Genomic DNA, 21817 nt, shown 5'->3' with positions numbered 1-21817 from the left:
AATTAGTTGGCACAATCCTCCTCAAACATATACCGAGAGACATCCGCTCGTTTCCCCGCCCCTGACAAGACACAGCAGAGAAAAGGGCCCACTGATTTCACTGAACAACAATTTTTTTTCAAAAGGTTTGCTTCCTGAAAAAAAAACTTGGGGATTATGATGGACCAAGATAATCTCAGACTTGCTGTGTCATGTGGGAATTTGGAGAAATTAACTTTTATTGAACTTAGCATGTTTAATCACATAATGATGCTGACAGATTGACCTAAAAGTGTTTTCCCACTGATTTTCGTTTGTACTCAGCATCTGTTGCCACTCATGTCAGTGTCCAATAGTAGTCGGCCAGCACTGATGGATTCTAGTTGTACTGATACCGCTTTTCCATGGTCACAATGTCCTGGTGAAACCTTTCACCGTGTTCGTCACTGACTGCACCAGGATCAGCCGGGAAGACGTCCAAGCAGAAAATGAATTTTCAATGACATGTTTGCACTTCATGGTTTTGGATGCTTGAAGCATGTTAAAAAGATGACAGGAAATCTCAAAAACTTGGTTATATCTAAAAGACGGTACATGATAGGAAGAGGTGATCAGCAGCCCAAAATCCATTGAAGGTGTTCAGGAAGAAAAATGTTCATCGTCCAGTGTTATCAGCACCCGACTTCCACTCATCCTACACTGATCCCATTTATTATTATTCCCATCAATTTCCCCTCCCCACAGTAGATTCTGCTACTCAACTGCACACTAGAAGCTAATTACCTAACCGGATGGCTGGGAGCACCCAGAGGAAACCCACGCAGTCGCTAGGAGATCAGGCAGACACCACACTGATGACAGTGAAAGAACTGAACCTGTGAGGTAGTCGTGCATTGCTCGGCCACCAATCTGACAGTATGGAGATGAGCCTGTTTGAAGGTTGAAGAAGACTCTTATGGGCTGAACGCAGACAAATGGGACGTGTGGTCGGCAAGTTGGGCCTGTCTCCGGGTTGCAGAACTCTACAACACTATTTCTCTATTTTCAAGCCTTCCTTCTCGTTCATGCTTTGAGCCGAGGTGTCAGGGAGTCTCCAGTCCTTCGGCCCCTCCATTCCGCAAGCCCTGCGGCTTGGAGTGAAGAAATCAACTTCCTCCGTGGACCAAGGGCCCCCGGTGCGTGTGCCCTTTCCTTTCCTCACCCGGCCCTCGTGCCCTATTCCACCTGAGAACCTCTTGAAGATGGCGGCGCGGACGGAGCCGCCGCTGGTGCGGAAACACGGGGAGCAGAGATGCCGCGCTCCCGCAGGGTCCAGCCACCCAGCCGGCTGTTGCCAGCTCTGAACGGGCTTTGAACAGCCCGCTGAGGGAGCCCACAGGGTGGGGTTTCATCTGAAATGATGGCGCAGGCATGTATTATTTCATGTAATATGACGCTGTTTTATTACTATGGCAATAAAATGAATCTTGAGTTGTGACCAGGACTTACTCCTCCCTACCCTGGCACTCTGACTGCTTACAATCTTACTGCGCTGTACCACCTGAGACCAGCTGCTCACGACACAAAAACAGCTGAACCTAGGACGGTTTTAGTCTGCACCACTCACAACACCCAAATCAGCACGTTCCCTTCATCAAAAAACAGGAATCACAAGATAACTTCCTCAGAATTTCCCATTTTCTCGTTATACATGAATATTTTATCAATGAAGGAATTCCCCAGGGTGTTTGCCTGAGGGATGATCTTATAGAAGTTCATAAAATCATAAAGGACAGAGATAAAGTGAATCCTCGCAGTCCTTTCTTCCCCCCTCCCCCCACAGTAAATGATTCCAGAACTCGAGGATAGAGTGAAAGAAGAGATTTAAGAGGGACCTGAGAGGCATCTTTTTTTCACTCAGAGGGTGGTCCGTATCTGTAATGAACTCCCAGAGAAAATCTTAGTACTCGGTCGAACTTCTACAGGCACACTGTGGAAAGTATACTGGGTGGTTACATCATCCCTAGCTTAGGAAACTGAATGCCCAGGATTGCAGAAGGGAGCAAACATAACCAGAACCATCACCGGCTCCGAGCTCCATCTACGCATGGGGCTGCTTCAAGACGGTATCCAGCATCATAAAGACATTAGTCTGATCTCAACCACTTCTCATTGCTGCCTTCAGGCAGAAAGTACAGATGTTTTAAGAGCGGCACCTCTGGATTCAATAACTGTTTCTTTCCAACAGCTATCAGGTTAATGGATACCTCCCCCCTTGGGACTGCTCCAACACAACAAAATGGATGTCTCTGCTCTTGCAAAGTCACTTCTTCTGTAATTAGATAACGTTGCACATTTATTATCTATCTTTTGCATTCATCATGTTTTTATTTCAGTTAAGAATGCATTATATATTTTTAACAGAGTACCTGTTTGGCTGCAGCAAGTAAGAATTTCAGTGCATATATCCATTGCACCATGTATATGACAATAAACTCACCATCATCTTCACAAGTCATGTATTTACAATTATTTACCGTTGGCATCACATCGATTATCATTAATAAACAAGCCACGGGCAAACAGCTCATAGGGTTTTAATGGATTCCAGCCATTTATGGTGCAAAAGCCTCTGCGTTGTGGCTGGACTGAGATTCAGCACGTCCACCATTGTGGACCTGAACCTTAGAGAGTGCCGGTTGGCAGCAATCAGTCCAGAGGGTCCCTGTCACTGAATTAATGAGGATTGACACTTGTCTCAACGTTCATCCTGAGGAGGAGCTTGCACGGCAGAGTCACGAATGTGGGAGCCAATTCAGTGAGACTAACCTACCTTGAGCAAGGCGTTTCAGAATAAAGCCCAGTTCTTTCCCAGTACGTAGTCCATGCAATGACATTTTAGCAGTAGTGACGTTTGCTTGCTTCTGTTCCAGACACACGGACGGGAGCTCCTACATGTACCCGTGTCCACAGAGGGCAGTTTCTGGTTTTAGTAGCTGGACCTGCCTGTGCATAGACACGAGGAACAATGAGGTAGCCACTTCCTCACCTAACCTTTCTAATCTCAGCACGACAGATCCTTAACACAATTTCTTCCAGCTGCGACATTGTCCTCCCTTATTCCCAAAGATGGATGGGTTGAAGGGTTAACAAGCTGCTTTTGAGAGATCAGGAGGGTTAATGTGGAGATAAATGTAAATGGATGCTTGAACCTCAACCCAAGTCTATGCTGTATGGCCACGTCTGTATGCCCATCTTGTGTATTTTTTACTGACCATTAATAATGTGATTAACACCCAATGAGGACAGATTTGAGGGAGAAGTGGAGCAAAATATGAAAGTACATTTCAGCCAAATTTGCATTCTTTCCCGATTTGGGGTGAACATTTTATTTCCAAAAATATAGTTTATTCACAATAAATTTACACTGGGGTATAAATGAGGATGTCTATCTCCATTAATGTAGTGGCTTCTCTGTAGCATGGGCAGCTCGATTAGCGCAAGGCTCCAAAAGTGCCAGTGACCAGGGTTCTAATCCAGCGCTATCTGTAAGGGGTTTGTACGTTCTCCCGGTGTCTGCGTGGGTTTTCCTCCGGGTGCTCTGGCTTCCACCCTTCAAAACATACAGGGGTTTAAGGTCAATTGGGTGTAATTGGGCGTCGCGGGCTCATGGGCTGGAAAGGCCTGTTAGTGTGATGTATGTCTAATTTTTAAAAAAAAATGAAGCAGTGTTGCATCATCAATCACTCAGGAGACCAATGTGGAGAAACCAATAGGCTTGAGAACACGGCATATCCCTACTGTCCAGCTGTCCTGCAAGGAGTTGCGGGGGCTATGGAACAGTCACCTTCCCATTGTCTAGTGACTTGTGCATGGTGGCCCTTTGGACCCCTTCCATCTTGGATCGCCCAATGTACCCGAAAGCCGCTCTGGTAATTGCCAGGGTGGAGGTCCAGGGGGTACAGCAGTCCCGCGAGCTCCTTGCACCCAATCACCAAGTTCCTCCCTGTTATCGAGTGGGAGCGCTTACTTCAAATATGCCTTGCTGCTGAGGTTTTATGCCATTGCTCATGAACCGGAGGATTCAGAGGTCTCTCCCTGATCTCTTTACAGACACCAAATTTCCCCCCTTCTCCTCCCCACCGTGATCTCTCGATTCACATCCACACTAGACTTAACTTTATTTCCTTCGTACAATCCAAAAATATCAGATGCAAAATGAAAAGGTCTGCTACATAACCCACAACCCCTTGGGTGCACTGGTGAGCCACAGCGTGCTTCCATGTAGGCCTTTAGAAATGTTATATAAAACATTGTTAAAGATGTCTGCCTTTGCTCTGTAAATATTGTTCAATCATTGCCACTAGTGGGTCATGGAATATTAGGCCGGAAGCCAGATGGACCTAGACCTAAAAAGCTTAAGAACCACTGCCCTATTGGATCTAGCAGTGCTGGGCCCTAAGCAACCCACCACTCAGTGCCCCACTGACAAGCCCATGCTGCTGTTAGTCCAGTCTCCTGTGGAGGTCCAGGACACACATAACACTGTTGACACTGAAAAAGCCACAGTAAAATCTGTGCTGTTCTGGAACGAACATTACAGCTTGTGACTCATGAAGTAAATATCTCCCTGGAACGATTGTGGTCACAATCACTTACTTTTAAGTGACTGGAACATTTTCTTCTTGTACGGCCACTCCCTTCAATTACTTCAGTAGAATTAAGAAATAGAAAGTTACAGGCAGGAAATGGAACAGAGGCAGAGGTTTCTGGGCTAGCAAGAGACGGGGGTGAGGGTCTGTCACTGATAATGTGTTAAGGTGTGATGTCCAACAGATTGTAGCCCACCTGACATTGTTCGTGTGACATTATGGGGTGAAGTGAGGCACGTCCCCTAGTGTGGATGTAGGGGTGGAAGATCTGGGTCAGAGCAGAGAAAGGGAGGGGACGATTGGAACCTCTAATTTCCAGTAGTTATTGGAGGGGATAAGTGTCATGCCAGAAAGTCAGGGTAGGTCAGAGGGAGTAGTGGGATCAGGTCAGGGGGTTCAATCAAAGGACTGGGTGAGATTTGTCAATATTTGGTTTGGAATTTGGTTGGGAGGGGGTTGTCTGAGTGAGAGGGTCAGTATAGTGTCAGAGTGTTTTGGAAAGAGGTCAGGATGCAAGATCAGCGGAGGGGAGTTCGGGAGATTTACCCCAGGTGGACACCCAGCCTCTGCTCAGCGGGCTGGGATCTGAGTAGGCTAGCTTCTGTAAAGAGAGCTACATACCGGGAAGTTCTGTCTCTACTTTAATGGCCGTCCCCTCTGAACGCCAGCCTTGTGATCCAAAAATGTGAATGTGGTATCTAGATGCAACACTGGATGTCTTCAAACATCTCCAGACTCATCCAGAATCTGCTGTATTGGTCCTGCCAAGGAAAATCAGACTTTGTGGAGCCTGCAACCATCTTCATTGACCCCCCCCCCACCCCAAACTACGTTAGGTCATGCACAATTATAACTCATGGAACGTCTAGCTGTCTCCTCTTGCCTGCTCTGCCAGTCACTAATCTTTTACCTCAGCACCACTTTCTAGCTCTGACTCCATTTCTTTTGATTCTCCTAATATCCAAAAATATACCATTGAACATACTTAATTTTATTTAATTTAGAGATACAGCAATGATAACAGGCCCTTCCGGCCCACGAGCCCAAAGACACCCACATATGACCCATTAACCTACAAATCCCGTACGTGTTTGGAACATGGCAGGAAACTGGAGCACCCAGAGGAAATGCACATGGTGAGTATACAAACTCCTTTCAGACAGCAGTGGATTTGAACCTGGCACTGAAGAAGCGTTGCCTAACTTCTACTTTAACTGTGTCACCCTTTGGGAATTCAAGATTCATTACCCTCTGGGTACAGAATTTCCTTCTTATTTCAGTCCTGAATAACTCTTCCCTTGTTTTAAATGACACAAATATTATTTCTGGCCAAGCTAGCCAAGAGAAGCATCATTGCTGCATCTTTCCTGCCCAGCTCCATAACTGAAATGGGGGAAGATGACAAGATCATCAACTTTCTTCATAGGGATACCCTATATACTTGTGTAAAATTTGAGTTTTTAAAGACCATTTCTTAACGTTAAATTTATGGGCTTAACTATTACACTCACACTACTTTGGACTGTGGTAAGTACCTGCTTCATTTGCGGCGTCGGGAATTCTAATGGGTGGGCAGCCAGGACCAGTCCACGTTGGAGACGTCAGGAGCTCGGATGGGCGGACTGTGCAATACAGAGAAAGAAAAAAAAATTAACAAAGTGCAAAAGTTAAGAGTTCTTAAATGGGTCCCTGTTTGAGGAGTCTAATGGTGGAGGGGTACCAGCTCTTCTTTAATCTAGTGGTGTGAGTCTTGCGGGACCGATATCTCTTTCCTGATGTTCCTGACATTACTCAGTAATATTGTAAAATTCCAATATCCTATACGCGCAAAACCCCTGTAATTCTGAGGGCTTGAGATCAATTTACAACAACAAGTTTTCACTTAAGTTGTCTCAGTTGGTAGATTATTTAAAAAAATAATAATTGTATCTACGGATTATGAAAGTAATTCAGGAACGGTCCCCACAACATTTGAAACTTTATATTTAAATTATTAATTGAATAACATACCTTGACTAAATTTAAACAGACATTGAGCATGAGTGGGGGGGGGGGGGGGGGCAAAATCCTTCCACCTGGACAATATTGCAAGTCCAGCCAGGAGAGAAGCGAAAGACAGAATACGACATTGGAGTTAGAGGAATATCATCTTCTCCAATTGGACCAAAAAGAGCAACCCGAGAATTAGGTTCCAAATTTTCATTTAGAATTAAAGATATTACCTCCCTCCAGTATTTTTCAAGGCTTGGACATGTCCAAAATACATGAATTAAAGAAGACTCTTCTCTCTTACATTTGTCACAATAAGGAATTACATCTGAGTAAATACGAGATCATTTAATTTTTATTTGCCATTTTATTCTATGAATAAAGTACTTATTTTCTTTAGTCAGGTTAGGGAATAGTGGCTTCCCACCATGCGGGAGGTTACCTGGGACGACAACCAGCGTCACCCCCAAGTCTGCGTGGTTGCCGCATTCATCGGCCATTTTGTGGGCCGGTCCGCGCCCCCTGTGCACAGCCCACTCTACAAGGTATGATAAATGGCCTGAAATGAAAACTTGCTTCCATGCCACTCTGGGCTTAGGTGACCGTTTCACACACAAAGAGATGGGTATGGTGTAATCTGCCGTCAAATTTAGTCAAGGTATGTTATTCAATTAATAATTTAATAGAGTCAGACATCCAGAACTGCTGGAAGAGCATCAACTCGGTGAATTTGGTCTGCCCAAAACCTGCAAGTCTTTCAGCACATGGAAACGATGGTGAGAGAAGCTCTCGAAGGGCACATTCCAGGTCGCAGGAATATGTGCTGAGGGGCATAATGAAGCTTGGGTGCAGCCAGCGCCAGGATTCTGTGGGGAAGGACCACAGTCTAGAGACCTCCCATCACCGGGCATTGAGGAGCCAAGTCTGAGGGGAAATCCCTCATATCATGAATGAAAGGTCAGACCAGGCTGACAGCAAGATGAACTCTACTGCATCTGATGACATCTAATCTGTTATTCTGAACTGTGTCCAGGAACATTTGTTTATTTTTAGACATACAGCACGGTAACAGGCCTTTTTGGCCCAAGAGCCCATGCACCCAATTGTACTGAATAGTCCTCCAACACGGTGGAAGGAAACCAGGGCACCCGGAGGAAATGCACGCAGACACGGGGAGAATGTACACATATCTAACAGACAGTGCAGGAATCAAACAGCCATCGCTGACGCTGTAACAGCGTTGCATTAACTGCTACACTACCCATGGTTTCTTGTTCTTAAATCACTTGTCATGCATTGACAATGATCTAGATGAAGGGCAGACTTACAAAGATCCCAGCTCTGTAATGTGCAGTGGTTCACAGCACTGGAGGCTAACTCAAAAAATTTTGGATAAATTCTGTGGGCAGTTATCTGCAAAGGAACAAGGAAATGAACTCTCAACAACTCCGTCACGACAGTTAACCCAGGCCATTGCTTCATTTAGATGCAAATGGCCCCATTGCCCGCACGTTATCCCTGGTTTCGAGATTTTCTCTTTGAGGATCTGGTTCCATATTGCAGAGCAGCCTATCTCACATGTTAATGCCAATCAGGCTCACAGTTTAGAAGTGATTCTCTTGTCTTCTGTGCCAGTTTATCAGTTAGATACAATGGCTTCCAAATCCCTTGCCAGAGCCAAAGGAAATGGAAGAAAATGAAAAACTGCAGATGCTGGAAATGAGAAAACGGTGGAAGCTCTTAGCAAGCCAGAAAGACCAGAGAAAATAAAAACAGACCCAAGGTTTTTGAAGGAGTCAACAAATTGAAACACTGAATTTGTTTCTCTTTCCACATAATAAACATAACTGAAGGTGAAAGTGCTGACGATTCGGATGAGTGTTGTATATTTTGCCTCTTTTTACTCCGCGCAGGTTAACATGAATTATTTTTGACAGCTCAAGTTCATCATCATCTGATTGCACATATACAACCTGACGAAACAGATCATGGTGCACACACAATACACATAATAATCACATAAATAATCAAATAAAAATATTTATATGAAATGTTGTCAGGCAGTGACACTTTTATGGCTCAGGATATTAGTTCTTGAGCTGGGTTCATTGCTTTTTATATAGGTAAACATTTGGGATGATTTTCACAGATACAGGATGCTGTTCATCAGTCTCAGCCTGCGGGAAGAAGCTGTTCCCCAGCCTGGCAGTCCGGATTTTGATGCTCCTGTCCTCCTTGATGGTCGTGGGTTGAAGAAACCGTGCACTGGATGGCAAAGGTCTTCTTTAATCCTTTGAGCCCTATTTAATTAGCACTTCTAGTAAATGCCATCTGTGAAGAAAAGGGAGATCTCAATGATCCTCTCGGCTGATTTAATGGCCCTCTGTCTAGACTTCCGGTCCGATGCTTTGCAGCTACCACGCCACGCAATGATGCAGCTGGACAGGACGCTCTCAGTGGCGCTCCTGTAAAATGTTGTCGAGATGGGGGGTGAGCCAGTAGCCTTGCCCTCCTCACCCTCCTTTGGAAGTGAGGGCACTGCTGTGTTTTCCTGACTAAATCAGGAGGTGTTGTAGGTGCAGGATAGTTTGTCTTTTATATGCACCCCTCAGTTGCAAGCTACGATGGACTCCACAGCCCGGCCTCGATGCTACTAGAAAATAAACGCTCATCTAATATACACCACATGCTAAAAAGCAATGAATACAGCACACAAACTAATATCCTGAACAATAAAAATGCCTGACATAACATTATTAAGAATTAGGAAAGGTTTTTCAATATGTCACCAAAGAGTCTTGAAAACCTCTGCAAGTGTACCATGGAGAACATTCTGGCTGGGTACATCACTGCCTGGTCTGGACAAGAAAAAACTCAAGGGTTGTTTTAAATTCTGCCTTCATCTTCACAGGCACCCATCTTCACTCCATCGAGGACATCTACAAGAGGCAGTGTCTTAAGAAAGCAGCCTGTATCTTCAAGAACCCCCACCACCCAGGCTGTGCCCTCTTCACTCTGCTGTCGGGAAAAAGGTACAGGAGCCTGAAGACGAGCATTCAGCGGCACAAGGACAGCTTCTTCCCCGCTGCCATCGGATTCCTCAATAATCAATGAAACACAGACACTTCCTTACTTTGTTTTCTTTTCTTCCATCACTTTTATTTATTTTGTAATGTGGTTGATAGAAATGTTTGCACTGTGGTGCTCTTCATGGCATGTTCATGACAATATATTCTGATTCTTTCATTACTGAAGAGAACTTGTTTTTCCAATTGTTTGTTGCATTTAACTCTGAATTCCTCACATTGAAACTTTTTTGCTTTTAGCATATTTTAGGTCATATAGGTATCAGTTTCATGAATCACCTATCTTTGGTTAAAGTTTATATGTGAGCCTTTGTCATGAGCTCTGGCAGTGAACTGATGGGTGGAGGCTGGATAAACAGAAGGTTATCCATGGGGCATGTCTCAAGGTGAACCCTGCCTTTGACAAAGTCCGTATACAAGTATTAAAAAAAGGGGGAGGGTTGGCAGAGGAATCAAAATGCCCAACAATTGTCCTCTCCCTAATGTATTGCAAAATTGGAACAAATCTATCCGGGTACTTGCTGAAATTTCCCTAGCCAAGAGTTAAAGTGGAACTCTCCTGGTCTGTGAGGTTCAACTGGTCACGCTGCATCCTGCAGAGGAAGGTGGAAGGAGATGATTGCGCTTGATGGGTTGGCGTGGTTTGCACGACGCTATCACAGTGCCAGCGACACAGGTTCAAATCGGGCACTGTCTGCAAGGGGTTTGTACACTCTCCCTGTGTCTGCCTGGGTTTCCTCCAGTTTCCTCCCACCATCCAAACCGTACGGGGTTAATTTGGGAATAATTAGGCAACACGGGTTTTAATGGCCAGAAATGGTTTCTGCCCTACTGTGAATAAAAATTATAAAAACATTCATGGGTGACCTTTCAGCTACGAGAAGATATGGATTGGAGTATGTAATGAGCTGGGGATATCACAGACCAAAATTTTTACTTTGGTCTGAACTATTCAGGCAGCTTTTGAGTGTTTGATTTTTTGAAATGAACGAGAAATTCAGATCTTTCAAAAGACGTTACAACACCAAAATAAGGAACCTATTCCTCAGTGTTCAGCACAATTTCTGCTTCTGAGATCAGACTTCAAAGATCAAATTTATTGTCAGAGTGTATACAACCCTGAGATTTTTTTCCCTGTGGGCAAGGCAGAATTTCTAATAACTATAAACCGCACTCAAGAAGAAATGTACTCAAGAGAAAAAAATGGAGATGAACTGAAAAAAGAAATATTCAGTAATAAATAGTGAGCAAAGCAAGAGTCCTTAAATAAGTCTCTGAATGAGTCTGCTGTTCAAGAGTCTGATGTTTGAGGGCTAGCAACTATTCCTGCACTTGGAGGTACGACTCCTGTGGAACCTGTACCTCTTTCCTGAGGTCAGCAGCATGAACACGTCCTGGGTGGTGCGGATCCTTGACGATTGCTGCTGCTCTCTACGTCAGCATTCCAAGTGGATGTTCTCGATGGTGGGGAGAGTTTTGCCTGTGGGTTATGTCCACTACCCTTTGAGCAGGGCTTTCTGCTCAGAGGCATTGGTGCCCCCAAGCAGCTGGTCAGTTCCCATTACATATTTGTAGAAGTTTGCCAAGATTTCCAATGACATACCAAAATCCTGTGAAAGTTGAGGCGCTGACGAGCTTTCTTCGCAATGGCATTAGTATGATGGGTCCAGGGAAGGTCCTCTAAAATAGCAACTCTCAGGAATTACATTTTTATTCACCCTCTCTACCTCTGATTCCCCAATTACTATTGGATCGTACCCCTCTGGTTTTCCTCTCCCAAAGTCTACAATTAGCTCCTTGGTCTTGATGACACTGAGTGCAAGGTTGCTGTTAAAACACCATTCAGCCGAGGTAAATTACCGACATTTCGAGCCTGAGCCCTTCTTCAAGATCCAAGCAAAAAGCAGGCAGATGTCTGAATTAAAGACTGGGAGAGAAAGGGGGAAGGAGGGAGAGGAGTCCAGACCAACAGACAAAAGGTGTCAATTGAATATAAGAGGACAGGTAAGAATTGATTTTGGATCTGTGACAGGAGACAGAGCTGGAGGAAAGGAGACAGGAGGACAAAGATCAGGGGTGGGGAGTGGGAGCTGTTGTTTAACAAAAAACAGAGAAATCAATGTTAATGCCATCTGATTGGAGGGTGCCCAGACAGAAGATGAGGTGCTGTTCCTCCAATCTGCGGTTAGTCTCAGTCTGGCAGTTCATGAGACCATGGAGACATGTCAGCAAGGGAATGGGATGGGGAATTGGAATGGGTGGCCACAGGAGATCTACTGTATTTAACAGTATATAAGACTTTTTTCCCCCCAAAAGAATTGGCTCAAAATATCCACCGGATCTTGTGTGTGAAGTTGAAATTAAGCAAATCGCCGGCTCGGCATACTTTAGTCACAAAATACAGCACGAGAGAAAAACTCCTAACGCAGTACATTCCCACATTTTCCAGCTTCTCAATGGGTGTATTTCCAGGGACATTGAGAAGTGGAGACTGCTGAACTTGAGGGAAGGGTTTCCCGTTTAGTGATCCCATGAGTTGAGCACTTTGGAAACAAAGTCTTGGGAGTTTCCTGCCTCCGAGATTGGGTCTCTGAAGTTTTCTGCCTCACCTGCCAAATTTCTAACATTCCGTTCCAAGCTCCCACATCCAGAGCCCGCGGTATATTTTATCCCTGCGACACCTTTTTTAAAACAAAATGGTCAGAGCACATACATGACATCACATCCAGCCACGGTATTCTTTTTCCCTGCGGGCGAGGGAGAAGACCACTCGTTGCTGGCGTGAAGAAAAAACTGTACTCAATACCCACAAGTCAACAAACTGACTGTGCAATAGAGGAAATAATGTCTTGGGTGTCTTGTTCACACTTCACGCTGGGCTAGGGTGGCTATTCCAAAGGAGAACATGGTCATGGTCACACATACATAGATATATAAATATATATATATATACACACACACACACACACACACACATATATATATAAAAATAAATAAATATATATATATATACATACACACACATATATATAAATATATATACACACACACATATATACATATATATATAAATATATAAATAAATAAATATATATATACATACACACACATATATATAAATATATATACACACACACATATATACATATAAATAAATAAATATATATATACATACACACACACATATATATATATATAAATATATATATATATACACACACATATATATAAATATATACATACACACATATATATAAATATATATATACACACACACAACCCCACTCATATACATACACCCACCCACATGAACATATACTCACACATATATATATATATATATCTATACACACATGCACCCACCCATATATACATACACACATGAACATACTCACATATATATATATATACACACACACATGCACTCACTCATATATACACATACATACATCCACTCAAATGTAGACACATAACCATATGAACCACATACATATGCACACACAAAGGGAGTTTGCATTTGTTGTTTTTGCAATACCGTTTAATTTAATAAATAAATCAATCTATCTCTATATAGAGAGTGACCAATGACCCTGTTCTCTTCACTTCCACCGGCAGGATTGAGAAGAGTTCAATTGCTTCCTCTAACGCACCCATTCCCGAAGCCCTGCAGCGCCCCGCCGAGCCGCCCCCGCCGTTGTTTCACACTGCACGGACGTGCCGGGGAAACGGCGGGGCGCTCCGACCGAGAGACACGCAGCCCGCCTCGCGGCCTCCATCACTCCAGCATCTTGCCGCTTTGCAACCGCACCTGTAGCGCGTCTCCCAAACTTTCCCTTCTGAACGTGGCTTTTCGATGTCGTGCAAAGGAGACGCCCGGGGAGGGGCGGCGGCGGGGGGATGAGAGGAGAGACGAGCAGCGCTGGCTGGTCCAATCAGTCCAGCAACGCCGTTTGGAACCGGCTCCAGCAAATACCATTTGTGGGTTGGTCCCTTTTTGTTTTGTCCCCCGGCAGCGGGGAGGAGGGAGGGAGGGAGGGAGCGGGGAGTGCGCTCAGCCTTGCCTCATGGAGGGAGGCGTTTCCAGCGCCGCCGCCGCTCTCGGCGGGTTCCCAGGCTCTCCTGCCTCTCCCGCTCGGCAGCCCGAGCCATGATCGCCCAGAGACACCCCGTGCTCTCCATCCTTTTCTTCGCCCTGTCCTTCAAGGCGCTGCGGGCGGTGCTGCGGGCGCGAAGCTTCTCGCTGCCGCCGCAACAAGTGAAGGAGAACAAGACCCGGGCTTGGAGATGGACCAATCTCAACGTGTCGCTGGTGCACTCGGCGATCACGGGACCGTGGGCTTTGTTGTGGTAAGTGGCTTCAAAAAAAAGAAAGGTCTCTTCCAGGCGCACGTCTGCCCCACCCTCCCTCCCAGCAGCTCCCACTCTCCCTCCCAGCAGCTCCCACTCTCCCTCCAGCAGCTCCCACCCTCCCTCCCAGCAGCTCCCACCCTCCCTCCCAGCAGCTCCCACCCTCCCTCCCAGCAGCTCCCACCCTCCCTCCCAGCAGCTCCCACCCTCCCTCCCAGCAGCTCCCACCCTCCCTCCCAGCAGCTCCCACCCTCCCTCCCAGCAGCTCCCACCCTCCCTCCCAGCAGCTCCCACCCTCCCTCCCAGCAGCTCCCACCCTCCCTCCCAGCAGCTCCCACCCTCCCTCCCAGCAGCTCCCACTCTCCCTCCAGCAGCTCCCACCCTCCCTCCAGCAGCTCCCACCCTCCCTCCAGCAGCTCCCACTCTCCCTCCAGCAGCTCCCGCCGCCTCCCAGCAGCTCCCGCCCGCCGCCTCCCAGCAGCTCCCGCCCGCCGCCTCCCAGCAGCTCCCGCCCGCCGCCTCCCAGCAGCTCCCGCCCGCCGCCTCCCAGCAGCTCCCGCCCGCCGCCTCCCAGCAGCTCCCGCCCGCCGCCTCCCAGCAGCTCCCGCCCGCCGCCTCCCAGCAGCTCCCGCCCGCCGCCTCCCAGCAGCTCCCGCCCGCCGCCTCCCAGCAGCTCCCGCCCGCCGCCTCCCAGCAGCTCCCGCCCGCCGCCTCCCAGCAGCTCCCGCCCGCCGCCTCCCAGCAGCTCCCGCCCGCCGCCTCCCAGCAGCTCCCGCCCGCCGCCTCCCAGCAGCTCCCGCCCGCCGCCTCCCAGCAGCTCCCGCCCGCCGCCTCCCAGCAGCTCCCGCCCGCCGCCTCCCAGCAGCTCCCGCCCGCCGCCTCCCAGCAGCTCCCGCCCGCCGCCTCCCAGCAGCTCCCGCCCGCCGCCTCCCAGCAGCTCCCGCCCGCCGCCTCCCAGCAGCTCCCGCCCGCCGCCTCCCAGCAGCTCCCGCCCGCCGCCTCCCAGCAGCTCCCGCCCGCCGCCTCCCAGCAGCTCCCGCCCGCCGCCTCCCAGCAGCTCCCGCCCGCCGCCTCCCAGCAGCTCCCGCCCGCCGCCTCCCAGCAGCTCCCGCCCGCCGCCTCCCAGCAGCTCCCTCCCAGCACTCCCTCCTACTGCTTCCCAGCAGCAGCTCCCCCCTCCCTTCCAGAACTCATGTTGTCAACTGTTCTCCACCTTGGAACAAGTTCAAACCACCCTCGATTCCAACCAGTTCTGGGTTGTATTTTAGTTACATTGTAAAAGAAGGAGGGTGAAATCTTTCTCTGACACCTTCATTAACACCACTCCCAGTCAGGTCTAAGATAGCCAACGTTACAAATTGGTCATGGTTGGTTGAAAGGTGTTTTCATTGGGGTTACCACCCCCTCCCCAGGTATGGCAGTGCAGTCCATGACCCCCTCCCCCAGTACGGCAGTGCAGTCCGCTACTCCCCCCCCCGGTATCGCAGGGCAGTCCGCGCGTGCCCCCCTCCCGTACGGCAGCACAGACCATGCTCTCCCCTCTATGATGTAGGCTGTGCCCACTACTCTGTCGAAGGACTGAGCCTTCTTTGCTGCTGTGTTCGCTGTGGCGTCGGCTTTGTGACAAGGTCTTTATCCCTCTGTGCTGGTAGTTTTGTTTATTTTGCACACTGAAATGAAAGTTTCAACCTGATAATGGCACAGTGTATTGTACCTCACTTGTTATACGCTGATCCCACCCTCCGCTCTGACAACATGAGGCTTCTGTATCTTCTACAATGTTGGTCTTGCCCTTGTGTGTAAAAGGATTCCACTGTTGGCTACAATGTGAACAATCCCATCTGTGAGAGTTTTGGTGACGACTCAATGAATTTGGAGCTGTTCTCTGTTAATGAGATGGCCTCACTCCCACTTGCCTCCACCCGCTGAAGCATCAGGTACGGGGAGCCTCTTTCTCCCCCTCTGCCTCATTCCCTCCAGATGTGAGCAACACCTTGGCGAGTGACTCCTGAGGTCATCCAGAAAAGACCAAAGGATCCGGGCAGAGCCATACCCATCGGGTTGTGTAGCTGCAGGAACGGTGGAAAGTGGATGATTTATCGGCAGTTGGGTTGTGGTCCTGGAGGGTAGAATGGGTAAGCAGAGAGCAGCTGGAGTGGGTGGGTCCTGGAGATGGGATATTGGGAGCAGAGAAGGGAAGGAAACTGAAGGGTCCATTTAATTTTTTTCCCCAGAGTGGCAATGGATAATACCAGTAGAGATTGGTCTAAAGTGCATGGAGGAAAGTTTGAGGGGAATCTCAGAGCTACGTTTTATATACAGAGAGTGAATTGCTCAGCCAGGGATTGTGATTGCAATTAATACAATCGGGACGTTTAGAAAATTGAGGTGTTATGGTTTGTCCTTGAGAAATGCTATCTTATCTTTACCGTGCAGTGCGTGGTATGATCGACAAATAAAGGTGACTTGACATGTGAGGGAGGGAAGGGTTGGATTGCTTGTGGACTACATGTATATAGGTTGGCACAATGATGTGGCCCATTGTACCAGTACTGTACTGTTCCATGTTCTAACTGACCTCCTTGACATTAGTTCAAGACCTTGCTTCATCAAGGCCATGTACTGACAGATGGTCACCCCACTTTAAAAGAACGGGTGGTTAGGCATCTTCTCCTCCTTAGAAATGGAGTGGAAGAAATCCAGGGAAGGTCCAAGAAGTATAGTGGAACTCTTGTCAGCTAAAACCCAGATTCCACCTGCCCACAGGCTTTATCCTGTCGGCTGCAGCTCGGATACTGATCCATACACTGAAATGCAGATCCCAACATTGTGTGTCACAGTGTAGCTTCCCCCCTGCTGGCACTCCATCAAGGTCAAGGATGACTTGCTTACACTCAGTTCTGCTGGAGGCAGGAGGCACTGTTGGGGTGTGGGATGGGAAATGGAGTTCTGCAGTTTAAGTCAGGCATCTGTGTGCTCCCAAGGAATGGATCTGGGGTTCTGAAGCCATCCACTTTGATTGGTCATGGGCCAGAGATCCATTAGAGTAGCTCCTTTTTGCACAGAGCTTGAAAGCTGGGCTTTATCTGCCTTTCAAGCAATGTGTGAAAGAATTGGTGGGAGGGGGGAGTGTCTACACTTGCCTGTCTTTGATCCACCTAGGTAGGTAATCTCAGGAGTGGAGCGTATTTGACCCACGGAGCCCGTTTTTCTCAGTTATGAACATCCAAGCTGGCTTCTTAGGACGTGTCATGTCCATGGGAATACCGTGGCTTTGCAGTATAAAAGGAGCCCGTGAGAATGTTCCATTTCATAAAGAATATGGAGTGAAAGGACTCTCTTTTGCTTCTCTACTTCCCATTGTTAGGGGCACTGGGCAATGCTTGTGGTGACTTTTTACGGCAGTCAAAGGTCGTCATGTCTATTACATGCTTAATGTATTGTTACATGACAATAAAAGGAACCTTTGATGTAGGTTGAATAGTTTCCCACGTGTCCTGCGAATGAACTCCATCCAGCTGGACACTTGTTGAAAGTGAAACGGGAAAGACTGAGAACCGTGTTGGGTTGGTGACGCACTCGTGCTCTCTACCAGTCTGCAGTGAGACAGGGCCAGTGTGCATCCGCTGATTATAATCTTTGATCGCTGTAATGTAGCAGTTGGGGACATATTTCAGCAGGCAGCCAGATTTGAAAAGGAGTCGCCAAATGGTTCCAAGGTTAAAAGAAAAGGCAGTCTGCAGTGGTTGAAGCGGTTCTCTGCATATTTTTTTTGAATTTGATGCATGGTGAAGACCCTGTCCATTTTGGCTCCAGATGGATAGAATCAAGTTAGAGACACACCTTGCACCTTGTTGGATGATATTCATTGCAACCCCAGATCATCGCTACAGGTGTTTGCCAAGGCATTGTCCTTCACGCAGCCATATTTTGCTGCTTCATCAATGGCCTTGCTGCCATCATAACCTCTAAAATGGGTTTGCTGAATTGTGTTTAATTCCATTCACAACTTCCCAGCAAAACATGTCTGCATGTATTATATCAGTATGGGATGACTCTGACAGTAAATGGTATTACCATCACCAAGATCCCACCACCGTCATGGGGGTTAGCATTAACCAAAAACTCAATGGAATCAACTATATATCTGAGCAGATCTGAGGTAGGGTAACCTCCAACAAGTAACTCACCTCCTGAAACTGAAAGGCTTTCCACACCTACAAGGCACAAGTCAAGAACTTGGATGAAACACTCGTCACTTATCTGGATGAGTGTAACTCCAGCGACTTCATTGGATGTTAAGTGGACAATTCTGACTCTATATGTGCACAAACACAGAGGCCAACTGGTAGCGATGCATGCATTTATCAGACCAAAACCACTGCAGGCCCGGCCAGCAGCCTTGGTGACCCTCAATAACACAGGGTCTACTGCTCCTTCCTGAGATAGCGACAGCACATTCAGGTGTCTGCCCTATCAACTGTAGATGGTTATCAGGCTTTGATTCCAAAGAGGGTGTCAGAGAAACAACTACCACATTCCAAGGAAGACAGCAGGTGCAAAATTTACCCACTCCTGTCTCGGGGAGGCCCTATAACACTGGACAACAAATTTTGTGAAAAGGTTTGCTTCCTGAAAATAAATTGGGGATTATGATAGACAACTTAAAGATAATTTCAGAATTGCTGTGTCACATAGGAAGTTGGAGAAACATCACATTATTAATTTTGCATGTTTAATCACATAATAATGCTGACACATTGTATTATTTCAACTGACCTCAAAATGTTTTGCTGCCAATTTTAATTTGTACTCAGCATCTGATGCCTCTCGTGTCTGTGTCGAACAATGGTCGGCCGGCATTGATGGATTCCAGATGCCCTGATAGACTTTTCTGTGGGTGCAATTTCACCGTGTTCGTCACTGACAGTCGGGAAGACGTCCAAGTGCAAATGCAGAAAATTAATTTTCAATGACACACTGCACTTCATGGTTTTGTCTGTTCGAAGTAGACCTAAAATATGACAGGAAATCACAAAAATAAGTTACATCTTAAAAAAAAAGGCACGTGATAGGAAAATGTTAAGGTATTTTTTGTGATCAGCCACCCAAAATCCACCCAAAAGTGTTCAGGAAGCAAAATCTTTGTTGTCCAGAATCATTGGAATGGGTACACTTACACAGAGGACCGAATTGGAGGGCAAGTCTGGTGCCAGCATCTGTGGTAATTCCAGCTACAATGGCATATATTAAAGCTGCATTAGGGTGGCATGGTCAAATCTGGCATTGTCTTTAAGAAATTTGTACATTCTCCCTGTGTCTGGGTGGGTTTCCTCCAACCATCTAAAACTTACAGGGGGGTTATAAGTTGATTGGGATATTTGGTCTGCAAGGGTTCGTGGGCCGGAAGTGCCTGTTACCATGCTGTATGCCTAAATTATTTTTAAAAAACTCTTGAAAGGGAACCTCCTCTACCATTCCAAACCACTTCTTCCCTCCGCCACCACTACTGGCTGCAGTGTGTAGCATGTTTAAGATGCACTGCCGTTGCTCAACACTTGACATGCCTTAGACGTCCACCACCAGGAATGACAGGAGCAGGTGCAGTGGTTCTAATAGGCTTGCTATTTCCTCCTTGAGATTGGATCGTAAAGGCTGGCCTTGCCAGTAACACACTACATCCAAGAAAATGAACACTATTAATACTAAAATGTAGTTCTGCCATGAATGCGTAAGTTCCGTCCTGCAATTTGATTAACATTCAGTTGAGGCAAAATAATCAAATCCTGAAGGAATAGGATTTTGCACAGATTTCTTACTGTTTAAGAAAAATAATTTAATTTCAATGAGACTTAACCGTACTCGAACCGAAAGTTGATGCCATTCTACTTCGGTTGAACTACTGATTGTTTGTAAATCGGACGTCTTCAACCCAGGGACTGCCTGTACAGTAAAGTAGGTCTCTAAATACTTAAAAGTCATTGAAATCAAAGTAATTTATTAAAATATGTCAACACGTTCAATTTAGGGTCATAGACTTCGACAGCATGGAAACCAGGCCTTTGCCCCAACTTATCCACCCTCACCAAACTACTGTCAATCACCTCTGTTCAGCCCTTACCCCTCTAAACCAGTTGTTTTCAAACTTTTTCTTTCCACTCTCAGACGACTTTAAGTCATCCCTATGTCATAGGTGCTCTGTGATTAGTAAGGGATTGCTTAAGGTGGTGTGTGAGTGAGAAGGAAATGTTGAGAACCACTGCTCTAGACCCAATTGTTGCTGAAATATTTTGCTTGAGTAAAATTGTCATTGTAACAATATGGGATTTTTTTTTTGGAGTTATGAAACTGTGCACGTAACGAGTCAATCACAGAGCACTAATGGCATAGGGATGACTTAAGGTGGTATGTGAGTGGAAAGAAAAAGTTTGAAAACCACTGCTCTAAACCTTTCCTCTCTGTGTACGTGTCAAAATGTTTTTTGATGCCTATCTAAATGTCTTATTTATATATAAATATAAGAGACTAAAGTCACTTCTTAAAATAGTAAAACAATAAACTTATCAATTAAGTTAATATTGGCACTTTGTCCTCCTTGCTTTTCTATTCTCACTGGCCAATAGTGTCCAATAAAATCAGTAGAGTTGTACATGCCATATCAGATTGAACCTGACGCAGAGGAAGGTGGCCAGGCCGCCCGCATTCTAGAGGTACAACACCTCCTCTTTCATCTGAGTACCCTCCAACTGGATGGCATTAACGTCGACCTCTCCGGTTTCCATTAACCCCATTTTCATTCCCCATATCCTTTCCTCAAGCTCTGTCTCTCTCACTTCCCTTTTCTCTCTGTATCCTTTCACAGATTCTCACCTCTCCTCTCATCATATCTGATTAACACCTTTTGCCTGTTGGTCTGGATTCCTCCCCCTCCCAATCTTCCCCCTTTCTCTCCCCAGCCTTTAGTTTGGATTTCTGGGTTTTTTTTCATCTTGAAGAAGAGCTCGGGCCTGACAAGTTGGTAACACACCTCCTCTGGATGCAGCTGGGTTCCTCCAGTGTTTACAACAATCACAGCGTCTACAAACTTTTCGTGTCCCATTAAAAGCACCAGGGGACCTCGGCGAGATTCTGCTCCCACCACTGGAGGACCCAGCGGTGCAGTGTATTGGATATCAAATCCAGGACATCTGGGCTCAACTGCAGATGCAGGGAGGGGTCGAAATATCCAACTAATGTAAGATTTTATGTTCTAATTTTCCATGCCTTGAGGGAAGTGAGACTGAAGCTGTCAACTTTTTTTCTCGAACTTTTGCATAGAGAAACAGGCTTTTCATCCAAACAGCTTGTAAAATCCACCTCGTATGATCAGAAAACAGTATCTGAGGAACTGAACAAAAATAAGAAAAGTTACATTAAACAGATGCAGCCAACATTTTCTGTTTATCAGATCAGATGCTATTTAGTGTCAGTATTATAATATTACATTATATTGCCTTTAGTCTGCAACAAGGCAGACAAACATTTGCCCAGCACCCTTTACAGTCTAAGAGAAGCAAAAAAGAGTCCCCCAGCTACTGAGTGTCCATGGATTTGCCTCCAATGCTTTTATAGCCTTTGCAGTCTCCAGTTCAGTTCCAACCATCAGCAACACGAGCCCAGATCCAAACCTCCGACACAATAAGGACGCCTTCAGGGCACTCGGGAAGCCCTTCTTGCCCTCAGTCCTCTCACGAATCCTGGTTCCCAGCGGCCCGCACGCTGTGTCGGACCTTTGACCTCAAGATG

At 46.6% G+C, this 21817-nt stretch overlaps 1 protein-coding gene and 1 long non-coding RNA gene across 2 annotated transcripts in view; both read left to right on the top strand.

The window, feature by feature from the left end:
- Positions 1–4691: 4691 nt before the first annotated feature.
- On the top strand, positions 4692–9762 carry LOC138749867 (uncharacterized). Its single transcript, XR_011348899.1, has 3 exons — positions 4692–4748; positions 5615–5746; positions 9511–9762. It is a non-coding gene; the product is annotated as an uncharacterized lncRNA (long non-coding RNA).
- A 3507-nt stretch (positions 9763–13269) lies between these two features.
- tlcd1 (TLC domain containing 1) overlaps positions 13270–21817 on the top strand; it is a 46160-nt gene continuing 37612 nt past the window's right edge. Inside the window, 2 exon segments of the mRNA XM_069910531.1 lie at positions 13270–13827; positions 13830–14032. Coding sequence (XP_069766632.1) covers positions 13270–13827; positions 13830–14032 — 761 coding nt within the window.

Source organism: Narcine bancroftii, chromosome 14, assembly GCF_036971445.1.
Source record: "Narcine bancroftii isolate sNarBan1 chromosome 14, sNarBan1.hap1, whole genome shotgun sequence".
Lineage (NCBI taxonomy): Eukaryota > Metazoa > Chordata > Chondrichthyes > Torpediniformes > Narcinidae > Narcine > Narcine bancroftii.
The sequence above is the reverse complement of the archived record's forward strand: the minus strand, read 5'-3'. Positions and strand labels throughout refer to the sequence as shown.